The sequence below is a fragment of the Plasmodium inui genome, assembly GCF_000524495.1.
Source record: "Plasmodium inui San Antonio 1 unplaced genomic scaffold supercont1.12, whole genome shotgun sequence".
In the NCBI taxonomy this organism is placed as follows: domain Eukaryota; phylum Apicomplexa; class Aconoidasida; order Haemosporida; family Plasmodiidae; genus Plasmodium; species Plasmodium inui.
Genome location: NW_008481846.1, coordinates 509,013 through 527,218, shown reverse-complemented (window position 1 = coordinate 527,218; position 18,206 = coordinate 509,013). Strand labels below are relative to the sequence as shown.

Here is an 18,206-nt window from a genome sequence, read left to right as displayed (position 1 = left end):
AGTGTTCCTCCTTGTGAAGATTTTTCCCTCAGATAATCTTGCGCTACACATATCAGACAACTTTGCGCATTCCCCGCCGCCACCTGGCGAGTTCCCGCATAAGGGGTAGCGACTTCCTGTGCACGTGGAGCAGCTAGCCATTTTTACCAAGTGTATATATTTTTTTTTTTTTCCTTATTGACGAATGGCTAGTTAGCCAAAATGTCAACAACTGTCTATTGTAACTTATAAAAAAAGGCCAAGTCAAAGTTGTCTTTTACGCTGCAGAGAAGCGGCTTTAAGAAACATTTTTTTATGTGTTCACCATTTGTCAATTATTTTTCATTTTAACATTCTGTACATTTTTTTTTTTTTTGCATTGCCTTTTTTTTTTTGTAACTGTGCTCATTTTTTTAACCTTCTCCGTGCACCACTCTGTAGTTGCGTATTCTTTCCGCTTCGTAGGGGTACATTTAAAAGTTGTCTTTTTGTTTGGACAAAAGTTCCACTCACACAGCTGCCCCAAACGGCACAACAGTTATCGCCTCTTCATCATCCTTCTATTCTCTGTTATGTCGCAAAAATGGTCACGCTGAACAGCACAAACCCCCAAGTTGTGATCGAATCGTCAGGAGTCCCGACCATACAAACAAGTAGCATCACCTCCCCCATGGTGTTAACCACACCCCTGGGAAAAAACCTGTATAGCAGCTATTCATACAGTAACCCAGTCTCGAGTTCGTACAGTTCTTCTCACCACAATGAGTGTAAATACAGCTGGGAGAGGGTGTCCAGCAAGCCATCACATAACACTCAGCATAGTGAGTACATAAAAACGTTTGAGATGCCCACAGGGATGTACTACGAAGCGATGCCCTTAAATAGGAACACAAACAACGTTTTTGAAGTAACTCCGTCGAAGGAAGAATTAAACAAAATAAATTATAATCCCAGGATAGAGGTCTACTCCACTTGCAATTTTGTAATTATAATGATGGACTTACCAGGGGTGTGTAAAGGAAATTTAAAGGTCGAGTTAGAAGATGGGGTGCTAAAAATATTCGGCCACAAGTACAAAGTACCATTGGAGGAACTACAGACGGAACATGAATACCACACGAAAATAATTGAAAGAGTTGGCGAGTACTATTTTTGCAAGATGTTCCAGATGCCGCAAGCCTTTTGCGATGGGCAGAGTATATCCTGCACGTTGCGCGACGGCGAGCTGATTCTCAAAATGTTGGCCTCCGAGTTGCGGGCGCATAAGAGAGTCGTCGAGGTGCACTCTTAGCGGCGACAGGTAGGCGCCAGAGCATACGTAAGCGAATAGAAGCAGCCCTGTGTAATACCCTGGGGGGGCAATTTTTTTCCCGCCACACAGAAGTTGCACTTGTGTTACATTACGCCTGCACTTTTTGGCACACCCATGTGCGTGCCCTTTTTTTTCATGTTCACTTTGAGGACGATTTTTTTCCATCCAACCCCCCCGCTTTTTCTTGGGTGGACGTTCATTCGGCTGAGCTTCCCCAAACAGGAATGCCGAACAAAAAAAACAAACCATTTTGAACGAAGTCTCTACTGTGGTAGTTTCACAGGGGTGCAAACGTACGGGTGGATATGAAGCAGTGCAGGTGCATCTCTCCATGGTTAAAAAAAAAAAAAAAAGGGTCTACCGCAGGGAGGCACTCGCAGTGGTACCCCTCTTATTGCAGAGTAAAGCACACCACATCGTGCCTGATTGGAGATCTTTACCCCGCGTTCAACGCTTCCCATTTCGCTGGGAACCGTTCCTGTTTCACCAAACTGTGCAGATGAATTTTTTTCTTGAGCAAATTAAACTTTTCTCGAATTAGTTGATGCTTCTGGTAGCATAGCTCGATGTCCTTCACCAAAGTGGTGTTTCTTTCAATCAACGCTTTGCTCATACTTTGAACAGACGCATGGGACTTGACAAAATGTATAACATCCACTCCTAGCGAATGGATAATCCTTTTCTTAATTTTCTCAAATTTATTTTCATAGTAAAAATTTAAGTCCAGGAAGAAGTAGTACACCAATACGACTTGTTCAAGGAAATTTATTTTCCCTTTTACATCACTGGGAAGAGAGTCTAAGTTGATTTTTTTTTTTTTTAAAAAATAATCCTTCACATGTATGTAGTCATTTTTTACTTTGATTAATTTTTTCAGCAACATGGTGCAGGGTACATTGTCGTATTTTTTGGAGTCTCCCTTAAGGACGTGCACTTTAATGTCGTTTATGAGTTTCTCTGGGTTCACTTCTTCGGTGATACTTCCAACACCGCAGTTGTATTTTTTGCAAGCGGCGGGACTGCTTTCTTCACACATTGGATTTTTTCTGTGAATGTCGTTGCCTTCGTCATTTTCATTACTGTGTAGGATGACGAATATGTGTTTTAAAAAATCGATCTCTTCTGTGCTGTGAGCGTTGGGAGTGTCTTCCCCTTTAAGGATCGAGCCCTTTTGGTTGCCCACGCTGTGCAGCTGTTGCTTAACTGTAGTGGCGCTTCTTCCATTTGAGATGAACTTACCCTGTGTCAGGTATGAACACTCTTCTTTGCCGTTTTGTACACCATGTTTGTCCCAAATCAGGGCAGCACTTCTGGGAGTGAGTTCCCCCATGTAGTTGCTGTCATTGTAGTAGGGCAATCGCGGGGTATAGTTCGCACCAACGATGCCGCTAGACATATGAGTGATCATTTTCCGCGATCCCGTTGTATGCACACCGCTTCTGGATATAGTGACCCCTGTTGCACGCGCGTCACGATTAATAAGGACGTTGTAGGGGGCCCCCTTCCCTTGGTAAAAAATGAAACTCTTCTTTATCAATGAATTCATATAATCATTGCAGCGTGAATTCACATAAAGAGAAAGCATGTTCTCATACGTGTTCAGATCTATGGAGTCGTCATCCATCACTTGCGTAGTTATATAAAAATTTCTGAGTCTTGCCTGTCGAGGGATCGGACATAGCGGTTTGCATTTTCTTTTCTCCCTTAGTAGAAAATGGGTTCTGTTTGTTCCCTGTGAACTGAGATTTGGGTTCCCCTTCCTCCTGACAATGCTGAATTTGAAGCAATCATATATGAGGAACAGCTTTTTATACACTGAAGAGGTGAAGAAGTTAATGTTCCTGCTCATGAATAGTTTTTCCTTTCTCTGGCTGTCGAGATTTACGTAGTGCGTGAAGATGAAATACACGTCGCTGGGGGGATCAGTCCCCTGGGGGGTGATGCTGCCGCTGCTGCCTCCGTTGCTGCTTTCCTGCACGACGACGGGGTGAAGAACATACTGCACATCGTAGAGGGCGCTGGACTGCAGGCAGTCAAAGTTGTCCGCAGCTCCCTCCCACTGGATGGCGGTGTCACGTGTTTCGCCCCGTCCGATGACATGTACACCGTCCCTTTGAGTACCATTTCCCACGCTGCCTCCCACGGAGCTTCCCCCGCCGAAGATTCCCGAGAAGGTGTCATGGTTTAGCCGCTTCGTATGGTCCAACAAAAGATACGCGTAGTAGTCAAACTGATAGAAGCTAATGGGCGCCTTAAAAATGGTGGTGCTCATGTAAAGGCCATTTTTGCACATCTCGTGAATCAACTTAGCGGAAAGGATGTTTTTCAAATGGATGAGGGAAAATATTGCGCTGACAAATTTTAGCCAAACTAAGTGGAGATGCACAACTTTCTCATTATTGAAACAAAGCAAGTTGTGCTTATTCAGGACAATCATTTTGACGTTACTCATTCCGGTGTAGTATGAGTCAAAATAGAGGACACTTAGAGGATGACACTGTAGATCCACTTCGTCGTTTATTTGCTTTTCCAAAATTTCTTTTTCATCTTCGTAGCAGGAGAAGAAGTCATACTGCTCGGTAATGTTCCCATCAGAGGTGTATTCAAATCCAGGGGAGTGGCTATACTTCTCTTTCTCATTATTGTCACTGTTTTTGGTGAACCTTTCTTTGAATAGGGACTTCTTCTTATTCTTCTGCGTCCTTGGTTTGGTCAATTTGATGACGTCAATTTTGATCTGCCCTAAGTTTGCGCCGCTTTCGCGCTGCTCATTGGGGGGGTCCCTCCGGAGAGAGGTGCCAAGACAGCCATGCTCGGCAACATCACCGCGGACAACACCACGCTGGACAACATCACCGCTGACATGGCTGACACCGCCCCCCCCTCGATGGTTGCCCTCCTCCTCCCGGGTACACTCCCTGGCTGCACCTCTCTGGGACATCTTCCCCATGAGGGAAGCTATCTCGTAACTGCCATTCTTGACACGCCGATAGTACTCATCGTATCGATCTCGGTTAATCAAATTGGCCAAACCCGCCGAAGTCAGATTTTCGAAAATGGCATTATCGTTCAAATTGAAGATGTTAAAGAAAAAGGATTGTTTTTTTTTCTTCATCGACAGGAAATTCATCGCTCTCTTCAATGTGTTTCCACTGTCGGTTTCGCTCTGCCCAGGTGTGGGGATCACGATGTGGGGAGTAAGAAAATAGTTTAGCAGGACGAAGGACACGTACCCGAACTTATCCGAGACGGCGATGAACACCAGATGGTTGCAATAAAGCAGGCCAATGCTGCGGTAGGTGGAGCTCCTCAGACAGTTGACCACGTAGGGAGCGTAGGAAAAGGCGGCCCCGGCGCGGCGATCATTTGGGCGACCACCACCACGAACAGTGCCAGCGACGCTCCCTTCACCGACGCTCCCTTCACCGACGCTTCTCCAGCTGGTCCTGCCTCCGGCGTGCTTCCCCCTACGATCGAAACTCACCCACACGTCATTTTCCCTGTACTGCCTCACGGAGACCCCTCGGAAGTGATCATAGTGGGCGAGGAAATCCTCCGCATACTCCTCATGGAGGCTTTCACCATCACCGCGTTGCACATCGGAACGCTCCTCATCACCAGGTTGGCCATCGAATGGTTCCCCGTTGGTGCCTCCGCATTTTTCCATCCCCCTCTGCCGAATCCGATTCAACTCGTGCATTAGGAAGTAGCTCACGTACCACTCGCTCGTGATTATCGGGGTGTATATTAATATCAGTCCATCTCTTAAAAGAACAAAGACGCAGGTTTCTATCCAGGGGATATTTTCACTGGGGGCACCAAAGCAGTAGTCCACTACGAGATTTTTGTACTTGTTCTTACGTAGCTGTTTCTTTTCCTTCATTAGGACGTGATCAGAGGCGAGATCGGTCCTACTTCTTGCTGAGACCATCGCTAAATCGCTACTTATCGGATGGCTGCTAGACGTTTTTTTTCCCTCCCCATCCGTGTCTGCTGAGCTCATGTTGGTGTGTCTGTCTTGGCCATCTTCGCCTTGTGGAGAATTTACTTTATCGTGACTGGGGAAGGATTCTACCCTTTCTGCGTTGTTATCATGGTACTGTGGAAGGCTCCTCGTCTGCATCTGCTCAGTGCCACTTTTACCAGACACCGCGTCTACCAAGTGGAGAGACGAATTGATCTTCCCCATTTTGTACAAATCCTTCTTTATGTCTTCCAGGTTCTCCTTCCTCAACTTCCGATGGATAATATCCACGTCGGGAATAACTATTTTTACTTCCTCCCTGGCTTCCCCCTCTACATTAATTAGGCGAAGTACTGACTTAAATTTAAGAGAACAAATTTTAGATGCCTCAACATGCTCATACGTCAACAGGGAAACCACGTGGTCCGATTTATGAAACCACTCGGCTTTAATGATTTTTCTCTTCGATGGGAGGGCCATATACCTGTTGTGTAATAAGTACTCCCCCCGAATGGGACTATTTTTTTTTATTTTTTTTTTTCTTATGAGGATAAGTTCTTTGCATGATAGGATAAATATGTCTTTTTCATTTGGGTCCACATGGATCTGGACATAAAAGCCATCCACTTCGACGTCATAGTTTGGGATTTCCACCGTCATTTCTTCGTATGAGCAAGGGGCGGCAGTACTACTGTTTCCGTGTTGATGTGTCCCTATAACGACGTAGCTTGTTGGGAAGTTGGTTCGCTCGTACCTTGAGCTTGGCTTTCTTCCCCCGTTGAATTCATCCTCGTGATCGCTGAGGTTGTCTCCTCTTTTCTGATTTGCCTCCCGATGAGGGCCGTCGCCCGTCCCCAACTTCTCGCACCACTGTCTCAGGATGAAGTACGCGCTGCTGTGGCCCCGCCCTCTCGCTCTGTTACAACTGGGTAGAATTCCGCCAAGGTTGCCAAGCTGGCAAGCTGGGCTAGCAGCAGCAGCATCGCCATCTTCGCCACCACCGCCAACTTCACCGCTAACCTCTCCGACTGAGCTAGTGGACGAATCGGTCGGAGTGGACCCCCGCCTGAGGTGGCAAAACTTCAGGTCTAGCAGATGATCATGCTTCTTCTTCTTGATGAGGTAGGACTCCTCGAAGGGGACATTTTTCTGCACGCAGTTAATTCTACTGTGGTTAACTGCTAGAAGGGCGTATTCCAGTACGTTCTCCGAGGAGCCATGTGGATGCTGCCGTGTCATTTTTTTAGCTGGGTTGTGTTCACACTGGCAGGGAGGGGTCGCGTAATCCGAGAGTACTCCGAGTGCACTCCTCCTGGTATATACGTAACTTCTTTTTTGTGCCCAAAGGAACCTGTGCAGAGAAGACGCAGACAGCTCAGATGGCTATACCTGGGCAGGGCTGCGTAAGCGTTTTCTCATTTGCGCCTCATAACGGTTACTTCATGGAGGGGGGGAAGAAATAGAGCCAGAGGGGGGCTACATGTAACGAAAGACCATTCGAACGGCAGGTTGGGGGTGACAAAATAACGGAAAAAGAGTTGGCATTATGTTTTCTTTTAACCAAGCGGAGGGGTCACTACTGATAAGTCGTTCGCAGCGATGTAAGCATGACGTAAAAACGTGCATATGTGGTTACACGTGCGTGGGGGGGAAGGAAGGCAAGCTGTTGGGCAAGCTGTAGGGGAACCTGGCATACACACGATTAACCTTCGCGTGACAAAACTTGTTCACCTCATGCAACGAGTGAGCAAAAAGCCGCATATTCACTTATTTCATTTCTTCACTGCTTGTTTCTCTGTTCATGCAAAATCTCCTAAACGAAGTGGAGTGCCCCATTGGCTGACCATTTCGTGTCGAATGCCGAACCTCTCAACTAATTTTCTTTTTTTTTTATGAAAGAAAACCATACAGCAGCAGGGTATGCCAAAATGGGAAAAGAGTCCGCCAGCACAAACAGAAGCGGCGACCTTCCGGTTGCGTACATTCGCCGCTCTTCCCACGGCGGATCGCCCAATCCTTTTCCCTTCACCTATCTTAAAATGATTACCCTATTTTTATGATTCCCTTTGGAGCGCTTATACCGTTACTACGTGGGATAGAAGCGCAAAACAAATTTAAAAGAAAAAAAAAGGAGCGACAAATGGAACAGTTTTTAAAAGAGAAAATCACAAACGCAGGGGAAACGAATGAATAGGCTTTGTTGTTGTCAAACGGGATCTCAAAGGGGCGCTTCTACGTGAGCAGGCAACAGCTATATCGGCTGTCAGCACACAGGGGCATATGAAGATGCCCCTACATATGTACCAAAAAAAAAAATGATCTGTGAGGGGTGTGAAGGCGGGAGGGGCTAAAATGGGGATTAAGATTCAGCTATACCATACAGAGAATCGGAGGAAGTGCTAATCGCGCTGATCGCGCTGATCGAAGTGGCATTAAAGACATCGGCCAAATGGGGAGATCCATGAGCTGCCTTGACTTGCTGCATTTACCTTTTTATTCCTCGCCGCAGACCACACCAAATCAGGCGCACATTGGGAGCTGCACATCCCTGCGGATCACTCCCCTTGTGCAGCAACTACCGCAGGTAAAATGGATCCACCTGCCAGTAGCCACCCTTGTACAAGATAAATCCCTCATTGTTCACTGCAAAAGGGGGGAGGGGAAAGCGCAAATGTGGGTGATGACATGAATTGAAGTCGCCGTGTGGTGAGCTCAAAGATTGGGGGAAACGACGTTCTACTTCCGCCCCAACAGTGGTACTTCCCCTCTCACTGGCACAACAATGTTCACGTGTCTCCCCTGGAGAAGTCTACCATCGATTGGACACATGCTACACTATGAGGAGGCCCTCCACCAGTTTCGCTTAAACGAAGGGAGGCAGCAGTACGACCGTAAGGGGAAACACACGGAGGGGTTGTGCCGCGGGAGGATACACATCACACAAGCAGCACGAACAGAGCCATAAAAAAACCTACAGTAGTGAATTAACGCTTCGTCCGAGATGCACGACTCCGCTGAGAGGATGACCGACTTGGCTAGGTTACGCAGATCCTGCAAAAGGGAAAAAGAAGAAAAAAAAAGAAAAAAAAAGAAAATTGCACAGTACTGTATCATCGTTAGAGGGAGTGAAAAAGAGGATTGGCAAGGAGGAGCACCCGGTAGCTACGACAAGACCTCTCGAGCAGAGGCCAACTGTAAGGTCTCTCCACTTCGCTGCGAACCCACCTTGTTGAAAATTTTATTTTCGCGCTGTTTCACCAGCTGAATGATGCCCTCCTTGAATACGTTCGAGATGGCAGCGGCCGACTTCCCCCTGGTCGTCCGGCTGACCGTCTTTTCTCTAAAATTGAGCGTTTTCAAGTACAAAGGGTAGAAAATCGTTTTCTGGTAAATCTCCACGACCTCCTTTGCATGGTACAGCGTTACGACGTTGGAAAGATCTCCTCTTGCCCTGGCTTGGCAAAGACGAATTAGAGACTCCAGCTGCCTTATGGTGATGGGCGAGCTTATATTACTATGTGTAGCTGATAGATTTCGTAAATGGAGGTAAAATTTTCTTAAGTATTTTTTAGCTTCATCGGATAGGGTGGGAAAGATACACTTTCGGCAATATTTTATGAAGACTCCAAGGAGCTCGACGGGGAGGTAACTGCGCTCATTGATTTGTTTACACTTGTTCAGTAGGTCATTTTTCAGGGAAAACATATCCTCATCGTCGAAATCGCTGTCATCGCTATCATCGCTGTTATCGCTGTCATGGTTGCCATCGTTGCTATGATCACCCCGATGATCCTCATTGTTAACACCTTTTTGTGCAGCCTTTTTGTGAGCCCCCTTCTTTTGTGACCCCCGTGGGTTTGTTTCCCCTTCCCTTTTTCTTTTTTTTTTTTTCTCCCTCCCCTGCGCATCATAGTTGGAATTAATGAGGTAATTAGAAATCCGATAGTCTTTCTCCTCCGACATTTTATCGGTCAGTAGGAAGACTAAATCGAACCGAGATAACAAGGGGAAGGGGATTTTAATATTTTCAAAAATAGTTTTGTTGTAGTTGTATTTGCCTTCCTTCGGGTTGGATGCCGCAATGATGGAGCACCTTGTCTTCAGATTGCATACGATCCCAGCTTTGCTTATGTTAATGCACTGACTTTCCATGCACTCAAGGAAGGACTGCTGGTCGGTTAGCGAAATTTTGTCTAACTCATCGATACAGCATATGCCTTTGTCTGATAGGACTAGTGCACCTCCTTCCAGAGAATACTCATTGTTTGTGGAGTCCTTAAATGCACAGGCAGTTAATCCGTTAATGCTGGTCGACGTGCTGCAGATGAATAGACTCTTTTCGATGATGTTACTTACGTATTGAAGAATTCTACTTTTTCCTAACCCTGGATCTCCTATCAGTAGGATGTGTATGTTTCCTCTCCTTTTTATTTGTTTGTACTCATCATATATCGTTTTTCCTCCGAGGAGACTGAGCAGCATGCCTGCCTTGATATAATTGTTCATTATGATGCGTGGACAGAGGGAGGCTACAAGGAGGTAGAACTTATTCTTTCCGTAATTGTGCATGTCTTCGATGAATTCTAGGACCTTCGCATCGAACTGATTGGTCTGGTTGAAATGGTGATCATCGTTCGGGTGGTCCGGGTGGGGTGGTTGCCTAGGTAGTCTTGGTTGTCCCGGTTGGATTGGCTGCCTCTGTTGGGCTGGCTGTCTCTGTTGGATTAGCTGTCCAGGTTGAGTTGGCTTCCCAGGTTGAATTGGCTGCCGAGGCTGCCAAGGCTGCCACACCTGGTTTGTTCCGCTGGGGTGAGATGGCCAGCTAAGTTCTCCCGTCTCCCCTTCTCCGGCGTAGTCGCCTTGCCCCCTTTTCCTCTTCCGCACGACCCCCAAGCTCTCCTCATCGATGTAATCCCCATACATGCACAGCTGGTCGTCACCCAGGTGGAGGTTCTCCAACATTGAGGAGGTGTCTCCCTTTGTGTCACCTGCCCGTGGTGGGTGTTCTCTGGCGTCTCTTTTCACCATGTTCGAAGTGGAAGTCTTTTCCAGTGAGTCACGAAATTGGGGCACCCTGTTTTGGCTGTCCCCCGAAGTGGTATCTACAACATCGCTTAACATCTCACCGATGCCCGCACAAATTAGCGCCTCGTACGTATTCATTTCAATGGAGTTATTGACCGTGCTTGCGTCAAAGGAGACGTTTGTTTTGGCTTTAATGTCTATTTCGCTAGTGGCGTCATAATGGGCCCCCTCTAGGGGCCTATAACCCTGAGTGCAAACGGGTGCTGCGTTGTTCTCATTGTGGGGTAAGCTTCTCAGGTGGGTTCCAGCTGAGGCGACTCCAAGCGAGGGAGGCTTCTTCCTACCAATGGGATAGGGATCAGTACCGGTCGATTGATTTCCAGCCGTGGGATCGGACCCAATAGAGGTGGATTGATTTCCCGCCGTCGGATCCTCCTCTTTTGCCCCGTCCAGCTTATCCACATTTGCACCTTTCTCTTCACAACAGTAGAGGAGCATCTTTTTCTCCATTTTTTCAAAGTAGGACTCCCAGAGCAGCGAATTGTAAAGTCTGTTCTTTGTCTCCTTGACCTTGTCGAAGTTGAAGCAGCTATTATTGAGATACTTCTTAGACGACAACGGAAAAATAGAAAGACAATCTACGTACATATTATATATAGAATTCTTCCCATTAATGAGATATTGGTTGTTATTGTATGAGATGACTTTTAGTATTCCTACCACTTCGACATAGTTTCCTGGAACACAAGAGTTTATAAAAAATTTCGAGACCTCCAATGTGACTGTTAGGTTCTTTACATTGGACTCTCCCATTTCATTCATGCTACTTAAGATTTTTTTATTTTCCTTGAGGACAATTTTTTGATATTCTATCGATTTAGCTGACTCCCTAATTGGATGGAAGTTGCGACTGTCACAGTTCGGGTTCGGACATTTCTTCGGGGTGTCATATTTCCCCTCGGTGAATTCTACCTGGATGATGCCTTTGCATTTTTCGCAGATAAAATCCAGTTTGGTGATTAGCAGCTGGATGGGGGATACTCTCAACACACTTCCTCGCAGGCATACCAATTGATTCACTTTTTCGCTTTTCAGATTCTCAAATTTGTTTAGCTTGTTCCAGTTGTATATATAGATGGTGATTCTGTTTGTTAGAAAATACGATTTGAAAATTTCCGATTCTTTGTAGCGGTCACATTTGAGTTGGTTGATTAGCGAGTCGTCATTTTCGAAGTCGCTGATTTCGTCTCGTGTGATGAAAGGGCTGCCCAGGGAGGCGCCGGCGGTCCGCATTACCGCGGAGCGGATACCCAGGTGGTAGGCCCCGCCCATAAAATAGTCGCCACCGCTGAGATGACCGCCACGTAGCTGAGCGCCAACTATGGGCTTGTCCTTCCGCATGTTACTCGCATTGTCGATGCCGTCCACCCCGCTACTGTCGCTGCACGCATCATCCCTCCCCACGGCCTCGAACCTGATGCCCTCACTCACCTCCACAGGAACCTCCTCCGTATTCACCGCCTCTATGTCCAGCATCTTACACAACAGCAAGTGTAGAGCCAATTTCATGAACTTCAAAACGATTTCTGGGTTTTTTTTCAGCTCGTGTAAATACACTTCATTGTTCGGAGGGGCGTTTCTATTTATCAGTTTCTTATTGTCCAGGAAGAACTCCAAATTGAGGACGATTTCTTTGTCTACGTTGAAGAGGCTGTTCCAGTTGTTCTTGAAGAAGGTCACCCAGCTTAGAATCAGTGTTTTGACCTCGTCTGCGAGGGGTAGGTGTGTGTGTGTGTGGCGGGGGCAATTCGGAGGTGTATTGCACCTAATACGCAGGTGTCTGCATCCAATTCGGTGGTGGGGTTCCGCCCTTGTCTTACCATTGAGCTCCGACTGGTTAAAGTAAAGGTGCACCAGGGTATCCATTTCGTCCTCGTCCAAAGTGGTGCTTAGTTTTGCCTATTATTTTATTTTTTTTTTCCCCTCCTTTTTGCTTCTTTCCTCGGTTGGGGTCAGTCCTTCCTGCTGATGAGGCGCATCTTCGTGGGGAACGTTACACATATGCACATCGGAAGCTGTCCCTCCTTCTTCACCAGCGTGAATATTACTCTTCGATCATACACGAGAGAGAAATAAAAATTGCACATAGTTATCATGATGATTTCTTAAAAAGACAATTTCTTTTTTCATCCGAAATGTCTGTAACATTTTTCTCCTTCATTGAAGTTGTTTCAAATTTTTTCGAAAAGAAAAAAAAAATAAACACTTTATAAAAAATATGCACTGGAGATGGTACAGCGAAATTTTTGCCTTGTCCAGTTGTATGTGTGTACGTACAGGGGTTAGAGTTGTGGTGGGGGTACCGTACGCGCCTTCTCTGGTACGAGATAAAGAAAAAAAAAAAAATGGCACGTGGTGTTCAGTGTACGTCTGTGCATACATAATCGGAAAGTTACGTGCGTATATGTCTACGGCGCATGTGCAACTCTTTCCCCAACGAATGGGTTTCTCTGGGTTGAGTGGACAATTTTCCAGTTCGCCCCAAGCGCATACTTGTGCATACAGAAACATATGTTTTCCATTACATGCAGATTTGATTTTTATCTGTTTTCCTTCTCCTCCCACCTTCATCACTACATACAAAAAGGGGCGATCTTTTTAAAATCCTTTTTTTTTTTCTGTTTTTTTTTTCTTGGAATACAGATCTTTGTAACCACTAAGGGAGGGACATCCCTCCGCCACATGGGCTGGGTTCAGACCCCACATGAACAGAAAAGCGAATTGAATGATCCACCTAGATGAACAATGTAAAAGTTGGAGAAAATGCGCATCACATTGTGTACACTGCAGATATGTGATAACCTTTTGGGAAATATTCCTGACAGGATAAAAAATAAAAAAAAAAAAAGAAAACAACGCAGCATGTTGGAATGTTACTTCGTTTTTCCAATAGGGGGTAGTCGTTCCGTTCGATTCGCAGGGGCGCAAAAGGGATTGTATAGGATGGTTAAGGAAACCTCATAAAGGGAAGGTATCTTCATGATTGCTAAGCGGTTCGCCAACCGGTGGACAAATGACTCTTCTGTAAACATTTATGGGGCCACTGCGCGTCGGTAATCTGCGTCGGTACTCAGCGTGACTACGCCCCTCCCGTTTGCCATTTTTTTAAACACACTTTTTTTCGCTCTGCACCCGTTGGGCATCGCCCCAAAAATGGAAAGGTCCTCGAATGGACTGCCATTTTTTGACACCCCCGAGAAATGCTCCATTTAGGTATTCCATGTGAGAAATACTTTCTACTTTTGCCACTTGGGGAAACTTACCAGAGGGATAAAGCATCTCCCTGGATTTTTTACAACTTAAGAGTGTCCCCCTTTTTTTTTTTTTTTTAAATCATCTTTAAAGTAACGATGAACAGGATGGGAGATTTCGTGAATGGAGGACGTCACACAGAACGGGGGAGGGGATAACCCAATATGATATTCCTATACAATTTTTCCATATCATGTTGTCCACATTTTTACACACGTAAGATTATTCATATGAACGTTTTTACGAATATGTATGCATTTGTTCCGACCCTTCGGTAGAGCCCGTCGCCTACACTTACCAAGGAGGGGTTCGATACATAGGGGCAACCATTTGTGTCAGGCAAAAAAAAAAAAAAAAAAAATGTTTCTCATAATAGTGGCAATTTTTTCCCTCTCTGTCTAAGTTGTGCTTTTACAAAATAACTACGTGCTTGTGAGGGGTATCCATTTGTTAGAAAGGTCATCGCATGATTAACGGGGAGTATGTCCTCTTTTCGCTCCACACTTAAGCAGAGCACTATTCCGTTTAAGACGGTGCTTTCTCCGTTGTGGCTATATTAAAGGGGTTAATAACGCGCCTGTTGGTGTAGATAGGGGGATGGGCCCCTCCCTCCAGGGAGAAGAGGTCCCCACAAGTATGCCTACATATGTATATTCATCCAAAAGTGCTCATCGCATGTGTATAATTTGACCAGTGGAACAACGTCGCACAGTGGAAAAAGTTCGTGTCATGTAACTGTGCCTTTTTTTGCAGCTCGTGATTGATTCTCCCCCTCCACTTTGGGATTAACATTTCGCGCTAAACACACCATTTGGCGGATTTTTTTTTTTTCTTTCTATTTCATTGTTCCAATGGTGGGAGGCGAAAAAACAGATTTTTGGAGCAACATCGTGCAGTGAGAGCGATCGCGGCTTAGGAGAAATTATCATCCCACTTACACGTAGTATCCTCAACAGTTTGCTTACCAGGGTGTAATTGATGAGGTCAGGAAGGAAGAGTATATGTAGGAAGGGAACAACATGGGAAGGGTATACACTGCATACGTATACATGCCGCCTGTTGGCTCCTATTTGGTCCTTTTTTGCTTCTTTTACTTTTTTTTCTTTGTTTTTTTTGGGGGGAAAAGGTTTGCAGATATGGCGAAGGCATAGGCATTATCACCCACTTCACCCTTACGCATTGGCGTACACTTTTTCATATTGCCCCCCCCGCATGCAGAGAAATTCAACACACTTGCCACATGGTTCTGCCGCGGTCATGTCGCGCGTCAAAGAGAGTCCCGCGCTCACGCGTAGGAATCAGCGCATGGCAAGAACTATGCACAAATGAGTACATCCATAGGCCTACATACAGGCACGTACATACGGATATGTGGAGTGTACTCATATATAATACACGCGGAGAGGAGGAAATCAAATCGGCCAGGCAGCAGAGTCCTTCGCACCATCATACATATGCATTGCTTACGCAGCGTAAACGTCCTCTCGGGGGATGCCACGTGCCGTATGGATATATGAACCCCCGTGTGGCACGTGGCAAAACCTCGATACTCCTTGCGCTGACTCTTTTTTTTTTTAACGCATGTAAAATCGCATTGCCATATTGCCATCTCTTCCTCAACTAGTAAAAATACATGGTCAGTCCCATTGACCATTTTGAAAAATAAAAAAAAAAAAAATCCTCCCAAGTGAACGTTGTGCATTGTACCTTTTTTCTTCATTTTGTTTGCTTATCCTTTATACATGCACATTTAATTTATTTAAAAAAAAAAAAGAAAACGGGAAAGCAAAGTTCATGCGAAGCCACGTGAAGATGAAGAGAACAATCGAAGCGAATTTAGCGAACCAATTAAGCGTACTAATCAAGCGAACTGATTAAGCGAAAAGTCATACGAGCATCCGTAGGAATAATTAACGGTTTTTTTTGTTAATCCTTCCCATGAAAAAAAAAATAAAATAACTAAAAGAACGCGCAGAAGGAACATATCTTTTCCATATGCTAGAAAAAAAACATGCAAACAGAGCTTAGCCACTCCACCCCCCATACGGACGCTAATTATACTTTACGTAACCTGCAAGTGAACGCCTGGGAGATCATTCGTTTTTTTTTTTATTTTTTTATTTTATTTTTTTTTTTTTATATACATCCTCGAATTTTGCGAAAGCGAAGGCAGCTCCTCCAGGCGAAGATGTCAAAGCGGGTGAATTACTATGAAGTGCTAGGGGTTCCTCAAGATGCCGACTTAAGCCAAATCAAGAAGTCGTATAGGACCTTGGCCATGAAGTGGCACCCTGGTAAGACCACTCGAGGTTGGCAGTCCGGTGGCAGTCCAGTGGGAGCCGAGTGGCAGTCCAATGACAGCCGATTGGCAACCCTCTCTTAGGGACGCCTTCTTTTACAGTCCCCTTTTCGGTGTCGTGACCCGTGTGCATGTCGAGCGTTACCTCCGTATGAATTTCCTGAGGAGGAAGCGCTTACCCGTTTGCTGCTCCCATCTGTTTGTCCATTTTTGCACCCACCGTGTTTTACCACTTCTGGGTGCAATGTGTGCACATGTATATGCTTCTTCCCGTGTATAGTTGCGTAGACTGCCCAGACAGCGCTTAGGCGACACAAGTGAAATACAGCCTCCGATCCCCCAAGGGACTCATAAAGTGTCTGCTAAACCGAAAAATGTGTTCTTTTTTTTTTTTCCTAGACAAGAACCCAAACAACAAGGCCGAGGCTACGGAGAGGTTCAAGCAAATTTCGGAGGCCTACGAAGTGCTGTCCGACCCCAAGAGAAGGAGAAAATACGACCGTAAGCAAATTGAGAGTTGGAAAAAATACTCATGCATAAGTTGCCATGTGTGTTTTTTAAAATTGACAACAGGGCTTCACATGTCTGGCCGTGTCTCTGGTTCATATTTGTTTTATACTTTTGACAATACCTCCCTTTCCTTTGCTCCTTTCCCCATCCCCCTCCTGCAGTGTACGGAACCGATGAGAATTACATGCCGGACGAGAATGACGAGTTTTCCAACTTCCACAAAAATTTCGGATTCAATGATGCGCAGAGGATATTTGAAATGTTCTTTGGAGATTCCACTCCGTTTGGGAATGAATCCTTTTTTAGTGAAGTCATGAGTTCCTCCTTTGGTGATAATCGAAGAGGAAGAATGGCAAGATCGAATGACCCGTTCGATAACTTCTTCGGATCGTCTTTTAACATCTCCTTTGGCGGATCCAACTTTGACAGTAAGTGCGCTTGGCGGAGCGGCGGCAGGGCATTCGATACGGAGGGGAAAAGAAGCAAAAGAAGAAAAAAAAGAACAATGGGACAGCTGGACAAATGGACAAACGGACAAACGAATTGTTACTCCGCCGTATTCCCCCCCACCTCATATATGCATAACGAATGGCTCATTTTTTTTTTTTTTCCCGCCAGACCTCATGGATGGAGGCACCTGCTTCACGTCCGTCGAGACCTCAACGTCCAACGGAGGCAAATTTAAAAACCGATTTGTAAAAACGTCCACGTCGAAGACGACCTCCATCGTTAATGGAAAGCGAGTCACAAGAATCGAGACAGTGAAAACATTGCCCAATGGGACCATCGAGAGGACCGTGACTGAGCGTGAGGAGGACGGGCGAGGGAACGTTAACGTCAGGCAGCTACCAGCGCACGAAATGAGGCGAAACAAGAGATGATGATTCGCTTGGCCCCCTGAAGGGAACATTTGAAGGGGAAAAAAAAAATAAATAAATAACGGCAAAATGGAAGAATGACAAAACGGAAAAACATCTCCATGTCGTGAACTGCCCATCCCTTTCATGCACACTGGGCTTGTTATGCCTGCGCGAATGACCTCTTCCCCCCGGTTGATACGCCGTAGGTGTACCTAATTAACATCATGTGGATGCGAATAGAACCCGGCGAGGTGTGCGTGTGTATGTAGCTGTATATATGATCATGAGTAAATGGGCGGAAATGCACGACTCCTTTCTGATGTGGCAAAGCTGCGCCCCCGCCAGCCCCATCCGTTCTATTCCACAGCTGCACATATCTCCCGTAAATAACATTAGCAGAGACGGCCCACCTAGAATTAACCATTTGTACATGTTACTCATCAAAGCTGTTTTTCCGAAATGTTTCCTACAATACTAAATTTGAAAAAAAAAAAAACACACTACAGCACAGTGCGGTAATGCTTTACATGTTGATTTATTACACATCACGCGTTGCACATTTTTTATGAAATCATTTCTCTTTCTTCTTTTCCACATTCGTTTCATGTTTTTTTTCATTTTTAATTTTCCCCTCCATTTTTTAAAGCATGATTCCATGTTACGTCCTGTGGAGGCCGGCACAGCTGTGCAAGAATTAGTGCAAGCGCGTCAGTGTGATGGCGTCTCTATATATATTCACACGTACACATGGATACATGTACATATATATAGATGCTTGGGTGCATAGCTGCGCCAGTGCCTCCCCATGTAGAAGCGGAAGGGCGCCAAACGAGTGGGATTTCCCCCCAAGGGCTACATCCCTGTACGTGTCGACAGGCGTAGACGGGGGCGTATTAATGTACACATTGTACTATGTTAAGGGTAAACAGCCTTTTTCTTTTTTCT

At 45.6% G+C, this 18,206-nt stretch overlaps 4 protein-coding genes across 4 annotated transcripts; 2 read left to right on the top strand and 2 right to left on the bottom strand.

The window, feature by feature from the left end:
* Positions 1-562: 562 nt before the first annotated feature.
* Positions 563-1,270, top strand: C922_03159 (hypothetical protein; the record flags this gene model as incomplete). Its single annotated transcript, XM_008818751.1, has 1 exon — positions 563-1,270. One exon carries the CDS (start codon positions 563-565, stop codon positions 1,268-1,270), a length of 708 nt encoding a protein of 235 aa, XP_008816973.1.
* A 457-nt stretch (positions 1,271-1,727) lies between these two features.
* C922_03158 (hypothetical protein) lies at positions 1,728-6,494 on the bottom strand (the record flags this gene model as incomplete). The annotated part of the gene is made up of 1 exon (XM_008818750.1): positions 1,728-6,494. One exon carries the CDS (start codon positions 6,492-6,494, stop codon positions 1,728-1,730), a length of 4,767 nt encoding a protein of 1,588 aa, XP_008816972.1.
* Positions 6,495-7,830: 1,336 nt separating this feature from the next.
* C922_03157 (adenosinetriphosphatase) lies at positions 7,831-12,206 on the bottom strand (the record flags this gene model as incomplete). Its single annotated transcript, XM_008818749.1, has 4 exons — positions 7,831-7,898; positions 8,231-8,306; positions 8,481-12,049; positions 12,161-12,206. 4 exons carry the CDS (start codon positions 12,204-12,206, stop codon positions 7,831-7,833), a joined length of 3,759 nt encoding a protein of 1,252 aa, XP_008816971.1.
* Positions 12,207-15,780: 3,574 nt separating this feature from the next.
* Positions 15,781-17,282, top strand: C922_03156 (DnaJ like subfamily B member 6; the record flags this gene model as incomplete). Its single annotated transcript, XM_008818748.1, has 4 exons — positions 15,781-15,886; positions 16,291-16,392; positions 16,563-16,829; positions 17,020-17,282. 4 exons carry the CDS (start codon positions 15,781-15,783, stop codon positions 17,280-17,282), a joined length of 738 nt encoding a protein of 245 aa, XP_008816970.1.
* Positions 17,283-18,206: the final 924 nt, after the last annotated feature.